We start from the raw sequence: 25,948 nt of genomic DNA, 5'->3' as shown, positions 1-25,948 counted from the left end.
GTTTTTAAAAATGTCATTATTTAATAATCTGTGGCTTCTTTCAGTGAGTGGGATGTTGCAGTCCTGGCTTTCAAAAATATAGATGAGTTTTAGATTTTTCTCTCCTTTATTTTTAATGTTATGGGTTATCTATTTATTGCAGGTATTTTTTATTGTTTTGTAAAAAAAAAAGTCACTAATATGTTGTAAAATACTACTACTACTACTACTACTACTACTACTACTACTACTACTACTAATCCAAACTCCATACCTACTAACTTTAAGAACACCTTATAAACAAACCTGCTTCTTTCATAACTCAGGGATTATGAGCTGTACACGCACCATAGTGGGTGATGTAAGATCTTTCTCTGCCTGGGGCCGTAATTAGCAGCCGATCCAAGTAGAATCTGCTGTCTTGGCCCCCTCTGAGTTTGCTTGAAATGTCACTGCTGTTTAATGGCCCCTCTGGGCACCTGACATCCTGCAAACTGTATACTAGATGGAGAAGGATGGTGGGGGAAAGGCTTTCAGAACTTGCAGTCCTGTGATACATGCCCCCTCATCAGCCCCCTCTGACCTCATCTTGACTCCAGATGTTCTGCTCATTGTGTGTGTGCTCCTTCTGAACCAGCAGGAAATCCATAACTGCAGCTTATTCTTTTCTCATAGCAGGACTGATGATGGAAGAAGCATCAGAAGAACATGTTGCTGGCCAATCTTGGGGCTGGGCTGTTCTCATGCCCAGTAGGTGCCCCCATCAAAATGAGCCCACTTCATACTCGCCAACATCATCTCTGCCATCCTCACTGCTAAGCCAGATGTGAAGAGCACTCCAAAAAGACGTTTACCTCCCCCACAGTTGAATAAGAAAATGAGAAGAGCCTGGCTGCCTCACCAGGTCAAAGGGGGAAGCATCTAGTTTAGCATCCTGTTCTCACAGAAGCATCAAGTTGGAAGGGACCCTGAGGATCATCTAATCTAAACCCTGGCAATGCAGGAATAGGCAGCTGTCCCTTATGGGTATTGAACCTGTGACCTTGGTGTTATCAGAACCACACTCCAACCAACTGGGCTATCTAGCAGTAGTCAGCCAACAAGATGCTCCAATGGTACCCCAAGCAGGACCTGAGTGCAAGAGCAACACTCTCACCACTTGCAATTCTCAGTAACTCATTTTCAGAGGTTTCTGACTCTCGAGATCAGACCCAAACTGGCCAGTTTCCCAATCCCCATGTTAAAGCCATAAAGGAAGATAATCTGATTTTGGCCAGGACATCCATCTCCTTTTATGTCCCTGTCTCCAAACTGGGCACAACAGATGGTTAAGAATAAATGAAGGAGGTGTTGGTTCAACAGAAAGAACCAAACCCCATTATTTATAGATGAGTTGCTTCCCAACACCCTGCGACTGTTGAGCAGCACAGATGCTGGGGCTTTCTAAAAATACTCAGAGGAAGTCAAGGAGCAGGCAACTTTGTGTTTATGGAAATGCAGCCACTTTGCATTTTCTTATCCCTATCCCCACACCTCCCTGAAGCCAGCTTGCTGTCACAAAATGTGGTAGAAGCAGGAGAGGCTGCCCCTTCGCTCATTATTTTGAGAGGCACCTTTTCATTCTCAGCATTGTAAGCTCAGTCAAGCAGCTAAGTGGCATTTGAGGGAGGGTGGGGAGGAAACAGCAGCCACAAAGTCTCTTCTCTCAGGTTTGAGGGATGCATAAGCAGCCTGCCCCATCCCGCCCCCCAGTCAAGGAATGATCTAATCCAACTCCCTGCAATGCAAGAATCACAGTGAAATAACACCTAACAGATGGCAATCCAAGCTCTGTTTAAGAACATCCAAGGAAGGAGAGTCCACCACCCTCTGAGGGAGTCCATCCCACTGTTGAACAGATATTACCATCAGAAAGTTCCTGTCATTTGAATTCATTGTTTCAGGTTGAAGTCTCCAGAGGAGGAAAAAACAAACTTGCTCCACCTTCCATGTGACAATCCTTTAGATATTTGAAGATGGCTATCATATCTCCTCTCAGTCTCCTCTTTTCCAGGCTAAACATGCCCAACTCCCTCAACTGTTCCCCATAAGGCTTGGTTTCCAGACCCTTTATCATTCTGATCGCCCTCCTCTGCAAGTGTTCCAGCATCTTTCTTAAATTGTGGCACCTAGAACTGGACATAGTACTCCAAGTGGGGTCTGACCAAGGCAGAATAGAGTGGCACCATTACTTCACTTGATCCAGACACTACTGGATCACGGCCTAGGACCCTCATACCTATGGGACCGCCTCTCCCAGTATGCCCCACAGAGAGCCTCAAGGTCCATAAATAGCAACACCCTAGTGGTCCTGGGCTCTAAGGAAGTTAGATTAGCTTCAACCAGAGCCAGGGCCTTTTCAACACTGGCTCCGGCCTGGTGGAACGCTCTGTCTCATGAGACCAGGGCCCTGCGGGATCTGATTTCTTTCCGCAGGGCCTGTAAGAGAGAGTTGTTCCACCTGGCCTTTGGCTTGGAGCCAATTTGATTCCCTCCCCCTTTCTTTTGTCTTTTTCCTTTCTCCTCCTGTGATGAGGCTGCATTTTAATATTTTAATGTTTCAATATTTTAATGTTGTATTTTAATCTTGTTTTTAAGTTGTATTCATTCCACTTGTTTTTATTATTGCTTGTTAGCAGCCCTGAGCCCGGCCTTGGCTGGGGAGGGCAGGGTATTAACAACAACAACAACAACAACAACAACAACAACAACAACAACAACAACAACAACAACAACAACAACAACAACAACAACAACAACTGTTGATGCAACCTAGGATAGCATTCACTTTTTTGCTGCTGCATCATGCTGCTGACTCAAGTGAAGCTTGTGGTCTATTGAGACAACTAGATGCTTTTCACATGTGATGCCAGGGGTCCCCTATCCTCATTCTAGACCCTTGATAATATTGCTTATTATTTACCGTATTTTTTGCACCATAATACTCACTTTTTTCCTCCTAAAAAGTAAGGGGAAATGTCTGTGCCTGTTATGGAGGGAATGCCTATGGGTTGCATGCCTACGGACTTTCCTCCTCTAAAAACTATGTGCGTGTTATGGTCATGTGCGTGTTATAGAGCGAAAATTACGGTATTTAATAAATAAAATAAATAAATAATACAACGCTTCATCGGACAATCACAGGGTGGTGTTCATGTTTCAAATGTAAGTCATATGTAGACCTTTTAGATAACAAGTGACTAATAAGTCTTAACACCACCACCACCCAAGTTTTGTTTACCTTTGAGTTCCAGGGGATTGTGGTAATGGATTTCCAGCCGCATAAACTTGGAAGAACCAGGGCCCCCAAATGCAAGCCCTGCATCCTCTGGGTAGTAAAAAGCCTATAAGAAGGACAGGGGAGGGAGAGTTAACCAGATGCATGGTCATCGTCATCATGCCCCCCACCCCAATATTGCAGTTCTTATGCTGACCCCCCCCCCCCATGGAGAGAGTATCAGGCAGAGCTCACGACTTTTGGAAACCTGCAATGCAGAAAGGGAAAGCCCTAGCCCAGAGCTTTCCAAACGTTTCAAGCTGGTGACACTGTTTTTAGATATGCATCATTTTGCGACACAGTAATTCAGTTTTCCTAGCAAACAGGAGGTTGAACTTTCCAGCCCCAGGAGGAGCACAGGGAGCATTCACGTGGCATACCTACACATTGCAGCCGACACACTAATGTGTTCCGACACACATTTTGGAAAGCTCTGCCCTAGTAGCCCCCAGTGATCTCTTTCCAGGATGTCTGAAGGTGTCTGTTGCTGCTGCCTATCAGGCAGAGTGAAAGGTCATCTCACAATATGTGGGCAATAGTGGAATATGCACGTTTTGTGGGGGTCACTGGAAAGTTGCACGAATTCATTTCCATTAACTGATGGGAAACAGTTCAAAGAGAATGGAATGGAAAGAAACTTTTGCCCCAGCCCTGTATTGGGCAGCTATCTCGATCTGACACACCTGTGCACCCATCGCCCAGGCGGCAAGCACGTGCCGGCAGTAGTTCAGGCGTTCTGGCTTCATCTTGGAGTCGCAGGGCCCATTGTAGTGTGGGAAGGTGTTGAAATTGGCAGCACACTGGAAGACCTCCATGTGGTGGACAATAGCTTCATTCCCCTCTGTGATGACCGGTTCATACTGCAAAGAGAATCAGTGTGGTGTGGTGGTTAGAGTGGTCTAGGATTTGGGAGAGACCAGGGTTCAAATCCCTCCATTGGACATAAAGTTCACTTGGTGACCTTGGAAGCCAGTCTCTGCCTTTCAGCCTATCCTGCCTCACAGAGTTGTGGGGATTAAATGAGGAGGGAGAGAAAGCCATGTCTGCCACTGATCATCCTCAGCGCTGTCTTTAGATCTAGGCTTCGGGAGACAATGGATGTAGTATTTGAAAAGAACAAAATGCAACAAAACAGTCAAAGGCCACATGTACACCATACATTTAAAGTGCTATGATAAACAGCCATGGCTTACCACAAAGGATTCTGGGAGATGTAGCTTGTTAAGGGGCTGAGAGTTATTAAGAGACCCCCTATGTCCCTCTCAGAGCTACAATTTCAAGAGCTCCCTGTGAAGAGGGATTGCTGTTTAAAACTCACACTTCCCTTTTTCCTCTTCTTTCCCTAACCACCTTGTGGGGGTGTGGGTTGCTATATGGACAGCTGTGACTTTGAGATCTGCTGAGTCATGGCTTTCCTTCCCCCCTCCCCCTCCTACCTCTCTTGTAACCTGCAAGGTGACAGGGTCTGACTAACAGCTCTCCATAGCTGATGACTAAGGAATTCTGCAGGAATTGCCCTCTAGGCTGATTGACTTTCCCCCTCATTAGCTGGATTCTCAGATTTCGCTCTCATCCTGTTGGGAGGGTGGGGGGTGGGGGACAGTTCTGCAGCTCCTACAAACCCTCCCATAGCAGAAAGTGTAACAGTGCTGAAATGAAGGAGAGACTTGAAATATAAAAAAGGTGGAGAGGGAATTCTTTGGGCCTAAAGGTAAAAGTAAAGGGACCCCTGACCATTAGGTCCAGTCGTGGCCGACTCTGGGGTTGCGGCACTCATCTAGCTTTATTGGCCGAGGGAGCCAGCTTCCGGGTCATGTGGCCAGCATGACTAAGCCGCTTCTGGCAAACCAGAGCAGTGCACGGAAATGCCATTTACCTTCCCACCGGAGCAATACCTATTTATCTACTTGCACTTTGAGGTGCTTTCGAACTGCTAGGTTGGCAGGAGCAGGGACCAAGCAATGGGAGCTCACCCCGTTGCGGAGATTCGAACCGCTGACCTTCTGATCGGCAAGTCCTAGGCTCTGTGGTTTAACCCACAGCGCCACCCGCGTACCTTTTCTTTGGGCCTACCCTCCTCTTAATTAGAGCTGTGCACTGGATTCGGACAAAGCCGGGCCACTTTGGGGTGGAGATCTGGACTGAGCTGGGGATCTGAGCTTACACTGTCAGCCCTGGATCTGACCCTCAGAGCTGCTACCCAGGGCATACTCTTACCAGCCCTCTCTGGTCTCTTCCACAAGTGCTTTTGTCAGGCTAGAATATGCAATTGAGCTGTGAAGATGTCTCTTGCTTTTCTGCATGGAGAAAGGTATGGAGGCATATGCAGAAACCTCTGGCTTGCACAGATGGAATTACTGAGAGCTTGCCTCTACAATGAAATGAGCCCCAACCATTGCCCCCCCCCATTGCCTTCAGCAGCATAGTGACAAATTCATTCAAGATAGTCACAGGCACCACCACCCATCACAACCATGCCCCCTTCTAAGATTATGCAACCTTCTAAGATTTCAGAATAATCCATACACTAATAATAATTAGAAATGCATTCCAACAATCAATGCAGATCTGTGTGTGTTGCCTTTTGACTGGATCTACTATTTTCTGTACAGGTACAACACAGGCAAATAATTTGGAGTACTCCAATATACAGTGGTACCTCGGGTTAAGAACTTACGGTAATTCATTCCGGAGGTCCGTTCGTAACCTGAAACTGTTCTTAACCTGAAGCACCACTTTAGCTAATGGGGCCTCCCACTGCCGCCGTGTGATTTCTGTTCTCATCCTGAAGCAAAGTTCTTAACCCAAGGTACTATTTCTGGGTTAGCGGAGTCTGTAACCTGAAGCGTCTGTAACCTGAAGTGTCTGTAACCCAAGGTATCACTGTACTGTACAGCATTCTTAAGTGGGGTTTTCTTTAAAGTTCCATGACATGTAACAGAACTCCTCAAATCATCTTTCAAGTACTCCTAAGTGTTTAGCTTTGGAGTGTACAGAACAACTCCTCAAAGTTCTTCCCATGCACTTTCTTCAGAGGGCGCCTAGGAGACCATAGTTTGTGGCTGACTCAACCTTCCTTCATTCTGATGGTTTCCAATTGATGCAAAGGGTGAGAAAAATTCCTTCTCAATGGCTAAAAGGCTCCCCTTTGGGTGGTGCTATGATCCTGGAGACAGGGACCCTGCTGCAGAAATAGTAATGGGTCTTTCACACACACACACACACACACACACACACACACACACACACACAGCGCACCCTGGCCTCTTACACCTCTATTAACCTGTGACTCCACCTACCACTGGCTCCTGAAAGGTTGCCACTGAGAAAAAATGACATCCCTCTTTCATGACCCCTGTTATAGATATTAAAAAGGTAAAAGGATTGGAGAGAAAAGAAAGAAAAGGACTCAAAGTCTATGAAGTTGGGAGAAAGATGCTGTACTTTCTTCCACCCACCATGATGATGTGATGCTTTGGGAAATCCTTTGGGAGCTCCTGGATGAAGCACCAGTAAGTTGTCTCCTGGCTGGGGATCTCCACGTCAACAGCTCTTATTTCCATGGTCTTCAGGTCACCAGGCAGGGGTGGGATCCTGATGATGGGTTTCAGTAGCTGGACACGTTGCAGGCCTTTCCAGAGGAGGGCAGAGACATTGATGGCTTGGAGGGAGGGGACCGGTTTTTCCAGGATCCCATAGATAAGATGTACAGTGCCATCCTGGAAGGGAAGACAGAAGGCACATCCATCAGGAAGGACCAGAGCTGAGCAGCAGAGCAACTGCCCTTGGGAACTGGGTCAGAAGCTCCAGCTGGTGCAGAATGCTGCAGCTAGACTGCTGATGGAGGCATTTGGTCAACAACATGAGACACCATTGTTAAAACAGCAGCGCTGGCTGCCCATCTACCACAGAGCCAGGTTCAAGATTCTTGTATGAATTTATAAAGCCCTGAGCAGCTTAGATCTGGGGTACCTCAGGGACCTCCTGAACAAGGAGCTAACTCCTAGGGGCCATGGGGGCTTCTGCCTCTGCTATAAAATATTTGAGGGGGGCAGACCCCACAAAATTGATGGGCATTCCCATTGAAATGATGTGTGTGCACTGCATCATATGATCAGTTATGTGGGGTGGGGCTTATCTGGGCCCCCACAATATTCTATTCAAGTTGGCACCCTGTCCTGAACACTTTAATCTCTGAGATCATCCATCTGCAGGAACATTGTTGGTTATTCCCTAGATTGGCATGACGCATCTGACAACAATGAGAAACTGAGCATTTGGTGTCATCAGCCCAGTCTCTACTAATAACAATTCAGTAGGCATCTTCTGTGCTAAACTTTTAAACGGTTGCTGAAAACATTTCTGTTCCGCAAGACCTATCCATGCAGTTAAGAACACATCCTTCCACAATAGTTCATTGATGCCCGTTTTAACTTTTTTGTTGTTGCTTTTGTAGGGTTTTATGGTTCTGCTGCTGCAACTTCTTTGACATATTTTTATGACACAGATATATATATAACTTTTTAGAAAATAAATGAAGAATAAATAAATTTTCAGAAGATGCTTACAGAGCAGATTATAGCTGCCTCAAGTGGTATATTTGTATGTTTGGCATCAGCCTAGATTGAAAAAATGACATGCAATTGGGAAAAATTACAACTTTTCGAACTGATGTGCAGCTTTCCCTTGGTGCTTAATATTGTGGGAGGACTGTTTTCTTCTCAACAGTACTCAGCAACTATTCTAATGGTGCTCAATAAATCTTAAGCCCACTGCAGGAGGCGAAGAGTTTTTTTTACCTCGATGAGATAGTCCTTGGGGTCACATGTGCTGAAAGCCCTTTTAAAGAGCAGGGAGAGGCCCTCAGCCGTTTGATGAGCACTGATAAGCCTGTAGTTCTGCTGAGGATCCATGTGGAGTCGCTCGTCCTGATCGCTCCAGGCATCCTGCAGGTAAGGGGGGGGACATCCCACAACAGATCATATATGACAGACAGTTGTGCCAAAATCTGTCCTCCACATTCTTAAGAGTTTTCTCCTGCTTTGAAAGAGGTTTCAGTTTTCCCCCCTTGTCCTCCAGTCATTCTTAAGATTTCTTTAGAACAGGGGTGTGCTCTAGTGGAGGCTGGTACCCTGTTGTGGACTGACTGGACGCAGAGGAATGGAGGGAGGAACAGCTAGGAAGCCACCAAGGAAAGAAGGCTCAGAGCCCTGGGAGTGGTGTTGGAAAATGATGAGTGGCCAGAGGGAGAAGAGGGAAAAGATAGAGAAGAAGAGGTGTCAGAAGCTGAAGAGGCAACAGGACGTAGTGAGCTGGTGGAGTCTGTAGCAGAGAGAAGTCCAGAATCAGAGGCAGAAGCTGAAGCAGGTGAGTGGAAGTAGGGAAGCCAAGAGGCAGAGAGGAGTCAGGCTGGTGAAAAGTCATGGGTTTGTCCTCCTGCTGCTGCAACAAGCTACCCCACCTCTCCCAGAACCAGAAGAGACATAAAATGGGCAGAGCAAAGACAAGCTGCACATAGGCACAGTCTCTGATTGCTTGAAATAAGCTCTGGAGAAGAGGAGCCATAGACGGCTGCATGGAGGCAGGGACCTGGAATAAGACATACAGGGAATGAGCTGCTGTGCTCATTAGACCTGACAGCCAAGTCCATAAAGAACATGTTTTTGCTAGTAAAGCATCAATGCCAACTTTGAACTGTGTGATTTACTGACAGGCTTGCTCTGTGACATACTCTGGGGCTGGTAGGGTGCTGCAACCTGCCCCAGCAACCTGCCCTCACCTAGCTCCCACATGCCTGTTGTCTGACTTACAACCAATTCACTGAAAAAAGAACAATGGAATCATGGAATTGTACAGCAGGAAGGCACCTCAAGAGTCATGCTGTAATGCAGGAATCATGGCTAAAGAATTCCTGATGGATGGCCATCTGACCTCTGCTTAAAATCCTCCAATGAAGGGAGTCCATCACCTTCCAGTAGCCATTAGGACAGGTTTTTAAAGCAAGGAGGAGTAACAAAATTCCCAACCTATAGTGAAAACAGATTTTCAAAACAGATGTGCATGTTTGAGGAGGATTGCTTAAACAAAAAGTGCTTAGCAGGCATGGAAAACCAAGCAATGAATGCTCTTTTCTGAAACATCTTCCTTGGGGATTCAGCTGGAATAAAGTAAGCATGGTAAAAACCCAGAACTCCCCACCTTGCAGATTTCACTGAAATTTTCTCTCCCACAGTGCAATTTTTTGAATACAAATGATCTTCTCATTAACTGATAGTGGGGAAAGGTCAATGAACACAAGATACTATGCTCAAAGAAATATGAACATGAGAAAACATCTTTTATCAAGTCAGACTGCTGGTCCATCTAGCTCAATATTGCTCAGACGGACCAGCAGCAGCTCTCCGAGGTTTCAGGCTCTGGGGTCTTTCTCTCCTAGCCGTACCTGGAGATGCCATTAGGGATTGAACCGGGGACATTCTGCATGCAGAGCTGACCACTGAGCTATTTCATCTAAAAATGAAAGTAAGATCTGAGACCTCATGTATCTGTATAGGTTGAGTTAAATGAGAACATGGGAAGACGTATTATACCAAGTCAAACCACTGGTCCATCTAACTCAGTATTGTCTACACTTGATTGGCAGTGTCTCTCCAGGGTTTTCAGCAGGGGTATTTTTGGGACTGAACCTTTTGCATGCAGAGAAAGTGCTTCCCTCGGTCCCCTAACCCAGACTCATGTTAAACCTCATTTCCAAAGCAGAAGGCAAAAGTCTTCATGGTCCCAAGCCCAAATGCAGGACGAAGCCTAGCAACAGACTTACTGCGAAATAGGACTGGCGTCCATCACTCCAGAGGACAGCCAGATCAGCGTTCTGAAAGCCTCCTCGGTCGGACATGCCGAAAAGGATCCCATATTTGAGCTCCTTGACCAGGATCTGGAAATACACCTCCTGCAGGGGGTAGCTGATGTTCCATGAGAGCTCCAGGAGGCCTTGAGGGTCCAGCGACACCCTGTAGAGGAAGCCACTCTCCCTCGGATCTGTGCCTTGCAGAGCAACCACCAAGATGACTAGGAAGATGGCCACCCCTGTGAAATACATGGAGGCCACTTCCCGGAGCTTGAGAGTCAGGCAGGAGGGTCTCGGCTTCTGCTTCATCCTTGCGGTTTGCATCCTCAAATAGAAAAGAAGTGATTGGGTCATTTCGATTTATAGGCTGGCCCTCCTAGGCAAATAGGGTAAGTAATTCCCACTTAATTGCATTTAGTGGTTGGGAAATTGGATTGTGGCATTGACCCCCTCCTTGTGTCCACCACCCCTCCTCCTTTCCTGGGCCAAAGGCTTTGTCGCTCTCCATTTCCCCCTTGCCTTAATTGGCTTTAATTCTCCATGGACATTATCAGAGGCAATTGAAGTAGACTGGATGGATTTTATCTCTTTTTTTTTTCTTTTAGGAAAAAAAAAAGCCCTGCTAACGCTGCCCTAAAGAGAAGCTTAACCGGCAAACTCTGCATCCATGGTCTAAGCTTCACTTTTTCTCCTTCCAAACTGGAGCAAGTGTTCCTCCAAAGCAGCCCTCGTTCCCCAAAAGATGACATACCAGGGTTGTTGTTTCATTTGTTACAGGTCTAAAAATATTCTCAAGGTGACTTGGGGTTTCAGAAAAGAGAGGATTACAGTATCTTGTCACCTCATAGCAGTTACAAAAAGCATACCTGTCAAAATCTCCTTCTCTCTGCCACTGGGCAGATGTAATCCATGATTTCCAGTACTTGAGGTGGGTGAATCTGTCAGTTTGGGGCTTTCTCCCCATTTCTGATTTTTCCAATCTTACATTCATATCTTCACATTTCCATGTCAGTTTGCAATTTTCATTTTTTTAAATAATCATTAGCATTCGGGTGTGAATTTCTCCTGATATAAATGTTATGTAGGCAATGTTGCCTAAGAAACACATTTTTGCAAGGCCATTTCCTATAATGATGCATTTTTGTATGCTCAAATCAACTCTTTACTGTTACAATCAAAGACCAGCATTGATCCTTGAATGCTCTTTTCACTAATGTCTGCATTTTTATGCAAACTTTACTCTAGTATATACATTTGGGGCCAAGGGATTGCATTGCAAAATTCAGAAAAGTGCACATTTCAAAGGATGGCTGTGTTTCATTTTCCAAACTGGGATGTATCCAGTGAAGTTCCATGGAGAGTAGCCCCAATGAAATGTATAGACCCAAGTTAGCTCTGTCCATTCTTTTCAGTGGGTCTACTCTGAGTAGCACTAATGCACACAACCCATTGTTTTGAAAAGTGAATTTTGGTATGCCCCCCTTTTAAGTGTGAATAGGATTTCTTTCCTTTTCTGACCTGATGCTGACTTTGGCTCTTACTTGATTCTCTGTGCCAGATTCCCTTACAGGCTCATTCAGCCAGATGCATCAGAAATGCAATGGCAGCAAAAGGAAGCCCTTCCGTCAACTCCTGGAGATCCGATACCCAAAGACAAGTGCATTCTTTGTGGTCTGGTCTGGTCTATGGCGTGTGTGTGTGTGTGTGTGTGTGTGTGTGTGTGTGTGTAGGGCAATACAGAGTTGCTGGAAGTATGAGAAACAATGAGGCATGAGGCTCATGGATCTGATCTCTTTCTCTCCTCCCCTCCACCAACAAACATTAGAGGTTGTTGTCTAGGAAAATCAGTGAAAAGCATCTCAGTGTTTGTGTGTGTGTGGCAAATTCACTTTGAGCTCCAAGATTTAGCCTAGGCTTAAAATGCAAAGGACAGCACTCTTCATTTCTTCACATAGGAAGCTGCCTATTGTCCTCCCTGACAATAGCTCTCAGGATTTCAGATGGAGAGTTTTTCTTCAGTCCTATGCTGGAAATGCTGCCAAGGACCTATGCTTCTTCAGTCCTATGCTGGAAATGCTGCCAAGGACCGAACCTGAGACCTTCTGAATGCAAAACGTATGCTCCACCAATGAACTGTATCCTTTCCCCTCAAAATAAAGTAAGATTCTAGTCCTCATGGTTCTGAATAAAGAACTGAATTTAAAAAAGAACATGGCAAGCTGCCTCATATGGAGCCAGTCCACTGAAGTCTATCTAGCTCAGTACACTGACTGGCAGCATCTCTCCTTGGTTTCATAGACAGGGTGTCTCTCCCAGCCTGATCTGGAGATGCCACTCAGTTTTCATCATTCTGGATAAAGAGCTGCATTAAATGACAATATCGAAAGCTTCCTTTCTAACTTCCTCTTCCTCCCAGTTGCATTTCAAGAAAACATTCTCTCCTTTGCAGGAGCTGCTGCTTCCCATCTGTGTGTGACAAGTGAGCAATTGGATTTTCCCAGAAGCCAGCAGTGACCTTAGCATCTGAGAAGAGGTCACGGAATGGGGAAACTGGCCTTTCGGCTTGGATGGACGTTTATGATGCAGCTTAGGTGGGTGATGCCATTTCCGTTCCTGTTCTCCTGCTCCCCATTGCTCCATGTTGTCACAGTTCTGTCCTAAATAAGAAGTGTTCTAATCAGGCCACGATCCCCCTGGCTGCCTGCACCTGGCATTCCCTAAAGTTTGCTGTCTTCCACACACTTCCCTGAGAGGAAGGTTGGATAAATCTGTCTGTTCAGTTTTCCTCTGTTTCTCACCCTGCCCCCAGTCTTAAGTCCATATCAGTTTGATTTAAAAACAAACAAACAAAAGAAATCCTTATGGAGATTTCTCTGCATTTTAGTGTGCTTTCCTCCTAATAGACAAATTTTTGCAGGCTGTTTTCCATAGCTGCTTCTGACATGTACTTGAAAGGCAGACATTCCCCACAAATATTGCTTGCTTGAGCCAGGGGGAGATGGTTGTACAAAGCAAGACAATGCAGATTTAATCAGAAGGATGTCACCTAAGAAGAGCCTGCTGAATCAGACCATTGGCCCATCTGGTCCAGCATCCTGTTCTCTCAGTGACTGTTCAGATGTCTGAGGGAATCCTGCACGGAAGACCTTAACACAAGAGCATCATCTTCCCCTGCAATCCCCAGCAACTGGAATTCAGAAGCATTGCTGCCTTCAGCAGTAGAGGGAGACCATACTATGAGTCCTACTAGATCAGGCCAATAGCCCATCTAGTCCAGCATCCTCTTCTCACAGTGGCTACCCAGATGACTCCATGAGAAGCTTACAAGCAGGACCAAGCCCAAGAGCTCTCTCTCCTCTTGTGGTCTCCAGCATTTGGTTTTCAGAAGCATTTCTACATCCATCAGTGGAAGCACAGCATGCCTAGTGGACATGTCCTATTGTGTTCAATGGGGCTTCTTTCAAGATGCATTAAGGGATTCTTCTGATGGGTTTGGCCTTTTCTGGAGACCCCCTGATTATTTCTCTAGATCAGGAGCAGGGAACCTCAGGCCCAGGGTTGGGTGTGAGAGTGTTACAAATCAGCCTACTGTACAAGGATTAAACCTCTCTTGCTCCACCCACTTTTGCTTCTGGCCCCGCCCCTCACTTGCAGATAGCTCCTGGAATATCACCCAGAAGGGAATTGGACCCCCAGGCTGAGCAAACAGTCCCTTGCCCAGCCCTGCTCTAGAGTTTGGCTCATATTTTTTTTTTATACAGACATCATCCCCGTCTAAACTCTTTTGATATGGTGATCCTGGAAACATGGGGAAAGAGTGGGCCTGACTTCTGGGGGTCTGTTTTCCTCTGATCCTTCTCCCAGTCCCCATGATTACTCCCCCTTTTGTCTCCAAAGCAAGCCTGGCATCACAAGATGTCCCAAAGCGCCTGGTGCTGTGGGCGACACCTGTTACAATTCAAAGAAAACAAAACAGAAAAACAAAGTCTCTTTTGCAACAGAATGGCATTCAAAGGAACCAGAGGAACGATTAGGATCAAAGCAGGAGCGTTACTTACAGCCATGCAGGGCTTTTCATGTCAGTGGTTCTGTGAGTGTTAATTGCTAGCCCCAGAGAAGAGGTAAGCACAATGAAGGGTCTCTCAACAGGGTTCCAAGTGTGCACACAAGAGGTTGCCAATGGAGCAAGAACTATAGGGGCTCTCTGCCCCTCGAACTGGCTTTTGTGGTAAGAGGCTGCATGGAACAGGCTGTCTTTCCATATTAAGGTTTCTCTTAATGACCCTCGGCCTCATGTCAGTGACTCCCACAAGGTCTCTTTGTGTCATTCAATACTTTAAAAGCATCGGGAGCAACTGTTTAATCTTGGAGGTAGTTCTGGGATAGGCAGCTGGATATTCTTTCTTCCTTTCTCTCTTTTTCTTATAAGATATTTATTAAGATTTTCCAAGTATTACAAAATAAAAATAAAAAAGTAAGAAAATACAAAATAAAAATGGTTAAAAACAACTCATTCTTTCCATTACTTATTTTTCATTAGCTTATTTCCCGGACCTCCTCACGCCTCCCTTTTTTGTATTCCAGTTCAGTTTGTTGGTTCAGCAAATCCTTACCCTCTTTGTTTATCCTAGTCTTTAATCTTAAGCTATTGTAACGTTAAATTTTTACCTATTAATAATCCATTTTTCATATTCCCTTATAGTATTACAGCTGAAAACCACTTAATTTCTATCCAACATCATTCTAACATTCATTAATTTTACAATATTTCTGTAGATAGTCTTTAAATTTCTTCCAATCTTCTTTCACCGACTCTTCTCCCTGGTCTCGGATTCTGCCAGTCATTTCCGCCAGTTCCATGTAGTCCATCACCTTCATTTGCCATTCTTCCAGGGTGGATAGATCTTGTGTCTTCCAATACTTTGCAATGAGTATTCTTGCTGCTGTTGTAGCATACATAAAAAAAGTTCTGTCCTTCTTTGGCACCAATTGGCCGACTATGCCTAGGAGAAAGGCCTCTGGTTTCTTCAAGAAGGTATATTTAAATACCTTTTTCAATTCATTATATATCGTCTCCCAGAAAGCCTTAATCCTTGGGCATGTCCACCAAAGGTGAAAGAATGTACCTTCAGTTTCTTTACATTTCCAACATTTATTATCGGGCAGATGATAGATTTTTGCAAGCTTGACTGGTGTCATGTATACCATTTTCATAATATTCTCTCTTAAGGCATTACATGCCGTAAACTTCATACCTGTGGTCCATAACTGTTCCCAGTCAGCCATCATTATGTTATGTCCAACATCTTGTGCCCATTTAATCATAGCAGATTTCACCGTTTCGTCCTGAGTATTCCATTTCAACAGCAAGTTATACATCTTTGACAAAATCTTAGTTTTGGGTTCTAACAGTTCTGTTTCTAATTTTGATTTTTCCACCTGGAAATCAACTTTCTTGTCTGAATTATATGCCTCCATTATCTGATAATAATGAAGCCAATCTTGCACTTTGTTTTTTAGTTTCTCAAAACTCTGCAATTTCAGTCTATCTCTCTCTTGTTCCAGAATTTCCCAATATTTCAGCCACTGGGCCTCCATATTGAGCTTTTTCTGTGCTTTTGCTTCCATCGGTGACAGCCACCTTGGGGTTTTGTTTTCCAATAAATCCTTATATCTTATCCAGACATTAAACAATGCTTTCCTGACAATATGATTCTTGAATGCTTTATGTGCTTTGACCTTATCATACCACAGATATGCATGCCATCCAAATACGTTCTTAAAACCTTCTAAATCCAAAATGTCTGTATTTTCAAGAAGCAGCCATTCTTTCAACCAGCAAAAGGTTGCTGATTCATAATAAAGTTTAAAGTCTGGCAGGGCAAATCCACCCCTTTCCTTTGCATCAGTTAATATCTTAAATTTTATTCTGGGCTTCTTGCCCTGCCAGACAAATCTAGAAATATCTCTCTGCCACTTCTTGAAGCAATCCATTTTGTCCACAATTTGCAATGTTTGAAACAAAAACAACATTCTAGGCAATACATTCATTTTTATCGCAGCAATATGACCCAGCAGTGAAAGCTTCAAGTTTGACCAAGTTTCTAAATCTTTTTTCACTTTGGCCCAGCATGTTTCATAGTTGTCTTTAAATAAATTCCCATTTTTTGCTGTCATATTAATCCCCAGGTATTTCACTTTCTTAACCACTGTCAAACCTACCTCATTCTGAAACCTCTCTCTCTCGATCGGTGTTAAATTTTTCTCTAAAACCTTGGTTTTTAACTTATTCAGTTTAAATCCTGCGACCTGACCAAATTCTTGAATCAGTTCTAAAACCCTTTTAGTACTAGATTCTGGCTCCTGTAATGTCAATACTAAGTCATCCGCAATGCTCTCAATTTGTACTGTTTAGCTCCGACTTGTATACCTTTAACCAACTGGTTAAAGGCATCGGGAGCAACTGTTTAATCTTGGAGGTAATTCTGGGATAGGCAGCTGGATATTCTTTCTTCCTTTCTCTGCCCTGTTTAAATGTAACCAGCACGGCCTCTCTCTCTTAGTAATAACATTTCCTACTTGAAGGGTCGAGGCAAAATTAATTTTTGGTTGGGCAGTGGTCCAGGGTCCTTCCCTCCAGAGCAGGATAAAACAAGCTTGTGACAGCCTTTTAGATTTTTGAAGATGGCTATAATATCTCCTCTCTTTTCCAGGTTAAACATATCTAATTCCCTCAATCATTCCTCATAAGGATTAGTTTCCAGACCCTTTATCATCTTGGTTACCCTCTTCTGTACATATTCCAGCTTGTCAATATCCTTCATTAATTGTGGTGCCTAGAACTGGGCACAGTACTCCAGGTGTGATCTGACTGAGGCAGAATAGAGCAATGGGCTTGTTTGCTTTCAGGACCCTCCCCTGCCCCTGACTCTTGACATGCATGACTCAAACAGGGCAATCCAATCTATGCCTATGTAATTAAGCTTAAACTCCCAGAATTGCAACCCTGCTTTGGCTGTATGGTCAACTCCAATCCAGCAGGAAAGATCAGTTCAATGGATATGGATATTTACCCTCCCATGCTCTTCTAGTTCAATATCCACCTTGAGACATTTCCTAGTGTGTGCTGAGGTGTAAGTGTGTTTTGCCCTGCACCCCCCTAGACATAGTGAAGACTGATCTAGTAATGGCTTGTGATAAATTATCCAAGATGTTCATTCCAGAAACCTTGAGAAAGCCGAATCTTTCAGTGTGTTGCACCAGTAAGAAATGAAAACACCCTTTGGGAAACTAAAAATCAGCAAAAAGGGGGAGGGAATGTGACTTACAAGTTGTTTTTAAAAACCCGTTGTTGATGCATTAAATTAGGGATTAGAGCAGGCAACATCCCTCGGAGCTACAATCAAATAGATGTATGGCATTGCAGTTTTAAATTAAATTGGTGGAGCAGACAAAGCGAGCAGGAGAAGGAGACAGGCTTCCATCTGCTCTTCTAAAGATGGACCGTGTGCAGCTCTTGGGACATTCAATGCCCCAGGGCCTCTGACATTCACCACCAGATATCTGTGTCCTGCACCTGAATGCTCCTAATCCGATTTACTGGGGATCCTGATGAAGTTAGGGAGAGCCTGAGTCACACCATACATTGTCAGGGAAGGGAGACCACACTCTTAAGAGTTGGGAGAGAAAGAGGATGAGTCGCTGGCCACGGACCAGAGGCAAGGAAGATGGCTGCACATTGGCATGGGTTGGAGATTGCTGCTCCCAGCGTTGTGGTTCAGTGTAAGGGCAAAGCACAGTAGTGCATTTATTTTTAATCAGGCAAAAAACAGGCAGGGTAGTGCTCCAGAGAAGACTCCCTGGAAAAGACCGAGATGTTGGGAAAGATTGAAGGCACAAGGAGAAGAGGACGGCAGAGGACGAGATGGTTGAACAGTGTTCTCGAAGCTACCAGCATGAGTTTGACCAAACTGCGGAAGGCAGTGGAAGACAGGAGTGCCTGGCGTGCTCTGGTCCATGGGGTCACGAAGAGTCGGACACGACTAAACGACTAAATAACAACAGTACTCCAGAAAATAAAAGTTTGGAAAAGGCATTAGTCACAAAACAAATGACAGGATCTCTCTTCTTATTTCATGACTGCTAAGCTTACTTGAGAATCTTTGCTGACAAGTACACAATGTCAACTGAAACATTTTTAGCTATATACTTCTTGACACTCTCAAACAACTCTGATAGGTTGTCGAGACCGAACTCACCCCCTGCAGAAGCCATGCTGGCTCTGCTTCAGCAAGGCTTGTTCTTCCACATGCTTGGTTATTTTATCTTTAACAATATTTCCCACCAGTTTTCCTGGAGTAATACCATTCTCTCCACTATCTCAGTATTGTCTACACTGACCAGCGGTGGCTCTCCAGGGTTTCAGCAGGAGTCTTCACCAGTCCTACCTTCAAATATCTAAAGGGCTGTCATGTGGAAGATGGAGCAAACTTGTTTTCTCCTACTCCAGAGAGTAGGACCCAACCAATGGATTCAAGCTACAGATTCCAACTAAACATCAGGAAGAACTTTCTGATGGTAAGAGTTGTTTCACAGTGGAACAGACTCCCTTGGAAAGTGGTGGACTCTCCTTCATTGGAGGTTTTTAAGCAGAGGTTGGATGAACACCTGTCATGAATGCTTTAGTTGAGATCCCTGCATTGGCGAGGGTTGGACTAGATGACCCTCAGGGTCCTTTCCAACTCCACAATTCTATGATTCTGTGAGTCTATACCCAGAGACGCCACTGGAGATTAAACCTAGGACCTTCTGCGTGCAAGGCAGATGCTTTGCCACTGAGCTACAGCCCTTCCCGGAAACAAAGGAAGCTGCCTTGGTCAGAACCTTGGTCCAGCCAGCTCAGTATTGTATACTCTGACTGGTAGAAGCTCTCCAGAGTTTCAGGCAGGAGTCTCTTCCAGTCTTACCTGGAGATGTCAGAGAATGCACCTGAGATATACTGCATGCAAGACAGATGCTCCAACCACTGAGCTATGGCCACCGCTCTAAGGACACTGTTATGAGGGTGTCGCTGCCAAATCTGAAAAACTTGGCTAGTGTGCAGAACAGGGTGGGCTTTCCTCCCTCTTCCTCCTTTTCTGCCCCATCAGACTGGATTTGGGCAGACATGCCAATCAAACCATATAATGGAGTGCTAAAGCTCTCAAGTGGAGCCTCCTTAAACAGGGCTTTTTATCATCAGCTGTCAAATTTTTGCAAAGTCACATTTGCATAAAGAAAATTTGAATAATCCTTTAATACACCACAAATCCGCATCTCTCAGAGGGCCTTGATCTCAAATGCCTTTCCATTATCCAGATTTCACTCCAGATTCCTTGGCATCACAGACCTTGACAAAATAATGATAATCATCCCTTCCAAATATGTCCAAGCCCTCCCTTGTGAAAGCAGATAACGAGTAAACGGAAGCCTCTTTACTGCTCACAGACAGCGGCTGAGGTAGCCTGACCCTGGTTTGGACTATACCACTTCATTCTGGGCTATATCATACCTTCCATTTGGTGAGGAGCTTGCAGGATGCCTCTCCTTGCAATTTTTTTTGTAAGCCATTTTGAGGTTTTATTGCAGCCAAGAGGCACACAAATCTTGTGAAATAAATAAAATAAATACTTTTTTTGCATAAATTAGGCCTCTGTCATCAAACTTCCTGTCTGCCATGTGAAGGAGCACGGGCTGAGCACTTAGGAAACTTTGGTGCTTTTCTGTAGTATACCCATTTACGGCACAGCCTCGTTGTCTCTGGTTATCTCAAAGAGAGGGGGCAGTGTGGCATAGTAATTAGATTGTTGGAATGAGAGATCAGGGTTCAAATCCCCACTCAGTCATGAAGCTTACTGCATGTGACCTTGGACCAGTCACTGCCTCTCAAACTAGCCTACCTCACATGGTTGTGAGCCTCTTGGAGGAAAATGTGGGCTAAAAATGCAATAAATATATCATGGAGGAAGAACAAACAGAGGAAAGGGCAATTTAAAGGATCAGGGTGTAAAATAGGTGGAAGTATTTGAGGGTTTTCTTGTGGGGTGGAAGAGGCAGGGGATATATCATAAAGGTTTATAAAATGGTGTTTGGTGAAGAGAACTGAAATAGTAAGGGGTGTTTTTTTCTTCTCTTGTAAGTCTGGAAAAGGTTGCTTTGCTCTCTATTGCTCCCTGCTGGTTCAGGTAGCCTGTTGCATGTGTTGTCGTTTCACTCCCAACACAGATTATAGCGGTCAGCTAGAGGCCCCCCCGGCCTGCAGTGGCCCATGCCTGCCTCATGGCATAATACAAGAGGAGGCCAGCACAGCCAACAGTTAAGACTGATGGGAGCTGTAAAGGTAAAGGTAAAGGGACCCCTGACCATTAGGTCCAGTCAGGACCGACTCTGGGGTTGCAGTGTTCATCTCGCTTTACTGGCCGAGGGAGCCGGTACAGCTCACAGGTCATGTGGCCAGCATGACTAAGCCGCTTCTGGCGAACCAGAGCAGCACACGGAAATGCCGTTTACCTTCCCGCCAGAGTGGTACCTATTTATCTACTTGCACTTTGACGTGCTTTCGAACTGCTAGGTTGGCAGAAGCAGGGACCGAGCAACAGGAGCTCCCCCCGTCGTGGGGATTCGAACTGCAGACCTTCTGATCAGCAAGTCCTAGGCTCTGTGGTTTAACCCACAGCACCACCCGCGGATGGGAGCTGTAGTCCTAAATAAATATGGAGGGGGATTAAACAACTGGGTTGCCATCAAATGAGATGGTTTTTTCATCTTGCATTCCTTTCTCACAGTGGTGTAATTATGTAATTTCACCTTACAACCAGCACTTTCATCGGCGAGATGGAGGATTAAAAATAAAACAAAATACAGTTGGAACACCTCTTGGCTGTTTAGAATCGTTCTCAGGTACAAACGATTAAAGCATCCTTTTCATTTCGCTTAAGCTTTTGAATTGCCATCTCTTCTTAAGCCAGCAATTGGGTCGTGTTCCAGATGTATGTTTCAACTGGCAGACAGATAGCCTCAGTCATAATTTATAACAGTCTCACAAATAATTGAAGAAAGGGGGTGGTGGTTTAGCTGGCCTTTGTCCTAAGGACTGACCCCTAGGATTATTATGTGGTATTTGGGCAAGATTGCAGTTGTTCCGCTCTTGGTTACTAACCCTCATATGAATCCTTCAAAAATGTCTCACTCTCTCAGTGTGGAAAGCAGCCTTTTCGGAGCACTGGAAGTTAAACCCTGTTATCTCTTTTGCCACAGAGATAACGGGATAACCATGGGGAGGAAACATGGTGGACTTGGCACCTGTTCGACAGAGATAGTTTTGTGTGATTAATGATAGCCAAGCCATACCACAAACCACTTACTTTCAACTGCTAGAAGTGCCATAACTAGACACTGGAGGGATCTCTCGGTAGTGAATACGGATCACTGGTACCAAACTCTTATGGGAAACTGCCCTACTAGAAAAGCTAACTAACAAATTGAAGTTAGCATGGGGACAAACACAGGAGGGCACCTTCACCCCAGTATGGCTCCCCTAAATTACGTATGCAAGCCAACAAGACAATAACCAATCCCCCACAACAGCATAGAAATCAGCATGGTTAACTTGACCCAACAGTGCGCGCGCACACACACAAACACAAAACCCCACTGCAACCAACCACACCCTGGGCCCCCTGGACTCTCAATCCACCAGCAAAAAGAAAGTATCTGTTTACAGGATGCTGACACAAAACTTTTGCTTATATACTATCTGAAAGAATGAAACTTTACTATCTTCCCTTTCCCTCCCCTCTCTGTTCTCCTGTTTTCCCTCAACCCTATATTGCCTATAACAGTAATATCTCACTCTAAATATGACTGATTTGTTTGAACGATTCTATGACTTGAAAACAGAGACTCTATATCACAGGTGTCAAACACAAGGCCCGCGGGCCGAATCCGGCCCGCCAGACCTCGTCATGTGGCCCGTGGCATCAAGGGCGAGGAAGCGAGCTTCTCATCCTTTTTACTGGTACCGACTAAGAATTTAGGGTCCGCACTCCGGCGGAGGCTCTCTGCCTTTCTAAAAAGTGACCCATGCGAACAGCCTTCCCTGCCTGCTTGCAGACAGGGCTCCAACCGATGCGCCCCGTCGGCGCTGCCTACCGGCCGGTCCCACAACTTTCGCCTGCCTTGCGGGCCGAGCAAAGAGGCTTTCTGCTCGCTCGGTCCAGTCCGGGGCTCGCTGCGGAGGAGGCGGTCCCGCGAAGCCGAGCTCGGAGCCGGCTGCCTCCGCCCCTCGGAGCCTCCCAGGCACGGCTGCTCGAGGGGGCAGGTCGCGCGTGCGGCAACTTTTGGAGTGCAAGGGAGCCGTGGAGGCTGGCAGCGAGGGCAGGGAGTGAGAGCCACGCTTGGGACGCCGCTTGCTCGGGCCGCAAGAAGAGGCCACTGCGGCGCTGCAGCTGGCGAGGAGATGGCCGGGGGCGCGGGTGGCGGGGCCAGGGGCTGGCTGGGGGTTGCCCTGGTGGGTAAGTAGCGGGGCCGGCAGGCAGGGAAGGGAACGGAGGAGGCGAGTGGAGAGCGGGGACCCGGCACAGGTCTTGCCGCAGGCGGCGCGCCTGGGCTGGGAGAGGCGAAGCTGCTGCTGGTTCAGCTGCGCAGAGTGGGGTGGAGGGAGCCGGGCGGGTGGGCGGTGTGCCACACCGCAAAGCAGGGGCGCCTCCCACCCCGAAGAGGACCGCGCCAGCATCTGGGCGGCTGGAGCAAAGTGGGAGCCTGCCAGCAACTTGGCTGCGGGAGCCTGGCTACGAAACACCGCCCCCCTCCCCACGCCAACACATCGGCTTTCTCCGGGCCGGAGGACTTGGCAGATAGCCCCCTCCCTGGGAGCAACTGCAGCAGCTCGGGGCCCCAGCAGGACATCCTGGCCACCCGCGCTCGCAGTGCCGCTGGGGCTCCCTTGCAAGGAAGAAACTGCTGCTGCCCAAACTGCAGCTCCGTATCCTCCGACTCCTGAGTGCGGCGGCAGGGCGGGGGGAGGCAACATTTGCTTCTGCTCTGCTCTGTTGGGACAGGCTCCTGTCTCCTCCCCGTTGGAGCTCCAGTCTGCCTGGAAGCCCATCTCGTCATCTTTTTAAAAAACCATTATTATTTCTTCTTCTATTCTTATTTTAAATCATACTGGAATAGGTATATTAAATAGTGTATAGGTTCAAGACAACACACACCAGTGCCTAAGGAAAAATAACTTTGATAAAGTCCTACAGATACAACCGGCCCTTTGAGGGTGACCAAACTGCTGATGTGGCCCCCGATGAATTTGAGTTTGACACCCCTGCTCTATATGTTCTACTGTTACCCAAGAAAACTCTTTAATAAAAAAATACAGTGGTACCTCAGGTTAATTCCTTCTGGAGGTCCGTACTTAACCTGAAACTGTTCTTAACCTGAAGCACCACTTTAGCCAATGGGGCCTCCTGCTGCTGCTGTGCCGCCAGAGCACAATTTATGTTCTCATCCTGAAGCAAAATTCTTAACCTGAAGCACTATTTCTGGGTTAGTGGAGTCTGTAACCTGAAGTGTCTGTAACCTGAAGCGTATATAACCTGAGGTACCACTGTATATGAAAAAGTATGTATCTAAAAAATTACGCACCCACTTCTCTGAATTTTGCGCTAAAGAAAGAAACAGCATGTATTAGGAGAAACTGCACACAAAATGCATGTATTGGTGAAAATAGCAAACATGCACTATATTATCTGTGGGTTGTGTCCAGGTGAGTTTAATCTGAGTAGACCCAATCAAATGAATGTATTTAATGTGTGGGCATCCAGTGAAGCTGAATGCTGGATGCCCACACATTTTTCTATGCAGTGCAGAGTTATACTGTGGAACTCATTCTCACAGAAGACTTGGATAGCTTTAAAAGATGATTGGACAAATCCATGGAGGGTATTGATAGCTACTAGCCATGACAGTTATGCTGGACTACCATGGTTGGAGGTAGCAACTCTTATGTACTGCATGGAAGTTAGTCACGTCCATGATTTTCAAAGGGTCTACTCTGAGTAGGACTCACATTCAATCCAATCCAACATATTTGTTATTTTAGCTATATTTTGGTAACTTGTGGTGCCTACTATTTTTTTAAGTCTGTTTTTGATGAATATTTTACCCCGTTTTCTGCAAACTGCTTTGAGATAACGGTGATGATAGTTTTGATTAAGCAGTATGGAATAAATGGTATTAGGGAAATTCTGCATACCAAAATGTATATTGGGCAGAATTGCACGGGGGGGGGGGAATGCAGATGCATTTTCATGTGAATGTTTGTAATTAATTGCAAACTGGTGCTTCTGGGCATCTGGTTGGCCACAGTGAGAACAGGATGCTGGAGAAGATGGGCTACTGGCCTGATCCAGCTCCAAGGCTTTTCTTATAGACATCTGTTGTGATAGCAGAATCTCTAAGCCCAGGGGCTTAGGGGGTACTTTCTAAGGGTACCTCTCAATACCAGTTGATGGGGAACAACAACTAGAAAGTGCTGTTGTGCTCAGGTCCTGCTTGTGGGTTTTCCACAAGTCTGCAAGGCTCTTCTTAAGTCCTTATGTAAGATTGGAAAAATGGGAAAGAGAGAATCTGGAACTGGTAAAAGTAATTCATCCAGAGTCTTCAGAGGTTGGCTGCAAATTCATTTTTTAAAAAATAAAATACTGCAAGATGGTATAGAGCATATAAAGTTACAATAAGATAAATAAAAACATTAATAAAAACTGGTTGGGATAAAGAAATCCACATGGCAAAGGCCTGTTTTTTTAGGAATCTCAAAGAAGGCTGGAAGGAATCCTGCTGAACTGGCAGAGAGTTCCGCAGGACAGGGCCTGCTGTACTGAAGGTTTGCTACCCAACAGAAGCAGACTGAGCCTTAGAGGTGCAGAGAACCACCAGAATTGCCTTGTCATTGTGAGAATGTGAATAGATGCTAGGAGAGGATATATTTATTAGATATTACCCTTCCTTCCTCACATTTGTGAGCTTAACAGAGTGCCATCCCTTTGCAGTTTAAAGGGAAGCTTAGATAGGCTAGTTTTAGCCCTTTAAGTAATCCAGGATGCTTTAAGGCAGACTAGACTAGTATTTCCTTCTTTCTCCCACTTAAAATAACAATCACACAAACAGCTTTGTAAAAGATAAAAATAACATTTACTCACTTAGAATACTTGTTGAAGAGTAACAGATCTATAGCAGCTTTATTCCGGCAGGCTTAAAATGATCATTGTTACAAAGATATACTTAAGTCTAGCTTAAAAATGGAGTCTGAGCTTGGAGCTCAGACTGCAGATGTTCTCATATTGCTTACATGGTGGAGAGAGGAAGATGAAGAGAGAGAGAGAACATACCCAGACAGGCAGGAGAATATATAGCTATGCCCTCCCCACTGTCAGGATACAGTGGGATAATCTCTCACAGAGTTCTCTCTAGCAAGTTTACAGGAAAACTCTGTGTGCTTGAGCTCCTATCGTGTGCCTATCTAGCAAATCATGAATTGTTGGTTTGACACACCCAAATAAATATCCCACACTCAGAGGATCTCAGCAATCAAGGTGGAGCATATGAAACCAAGGAGTCCTTAAGACTTATTAGTTGGTTGGAGGGTTATAACATGGCAAGCTGCCTCATATTGAACCAGACCATGAGCACTGTATTGTCTGCACTGACTGGCAATGACACTTCAGGGTTTCAGGCAAGGGACCTTCAGGATACAAGGCCAATCCGCCATTGTT

General features: G+C 45.5%; 1 protein-coding gene across 2 annotated transcripts in view; it reads right to left on the bottom strand.

Moving 5' to 3' along the window:
• The window catches only part of DBH (dopamine beta-hydroxylase), a 40,285-nt gene extending 14,650 nt beyond the window's left edge, over window positions 1-25,635 (bottom strand). The window contains exons 1-6 of one of the 2 annotated variants that reach the window (XM_081178750.1): window positions 25,376-25,635; window positions 10,116-10,467; window positions 8,095-8,241; window positions 6,754-7,014; window positions 3,979-4,155; window positions 3,260-3,362 (exon numbers count right to left, since the gene is read on the bottom strand). In XM_081178750.1, the coding sequence (XP_081034876.1) occupies window positions 3,260-3,362; window positions 3,979-4,155; window positions 6,754-7,014; window positions 8,095-8,241; window positions 10,116-10,466 (1,039 nt within the window). In that variant the 5' untranslated portion in view covers window position 10,467; window positions 25,376-25,635. Of the gene's footprint in view, window positions 1-3,259; window positions 3,363-3,978; window positions 4,156-6,753; window positions 7,015-8,094; window positions 8,242-10,115; window positions 10,512-25,375 lie in introns of those variants that run through there. The other variant, XM_081178749.1, reaches the window with a different exon arrangement.
• Between the last annotated feature and the right edge of the window lie 313 nt (window positions 25,636-25,948).

Source organism: Podarcis bocagei (assembly GCF_964188305.1).
Source record: "Podarcis bocagei genome assembly, chromosome: Z".
NCBI classification, from domain to species: Eukaryota; Metazoa; Chordata; class Lepidosauria; order Squamata; family Lacertidae; genus Podarcis; species Podarcis bocagei.
The sequence above is the reverse complement of the archived record's forward strand: the minus strand, read 5'-3'. Positions and strand labels throughout refer to the sequence as shown.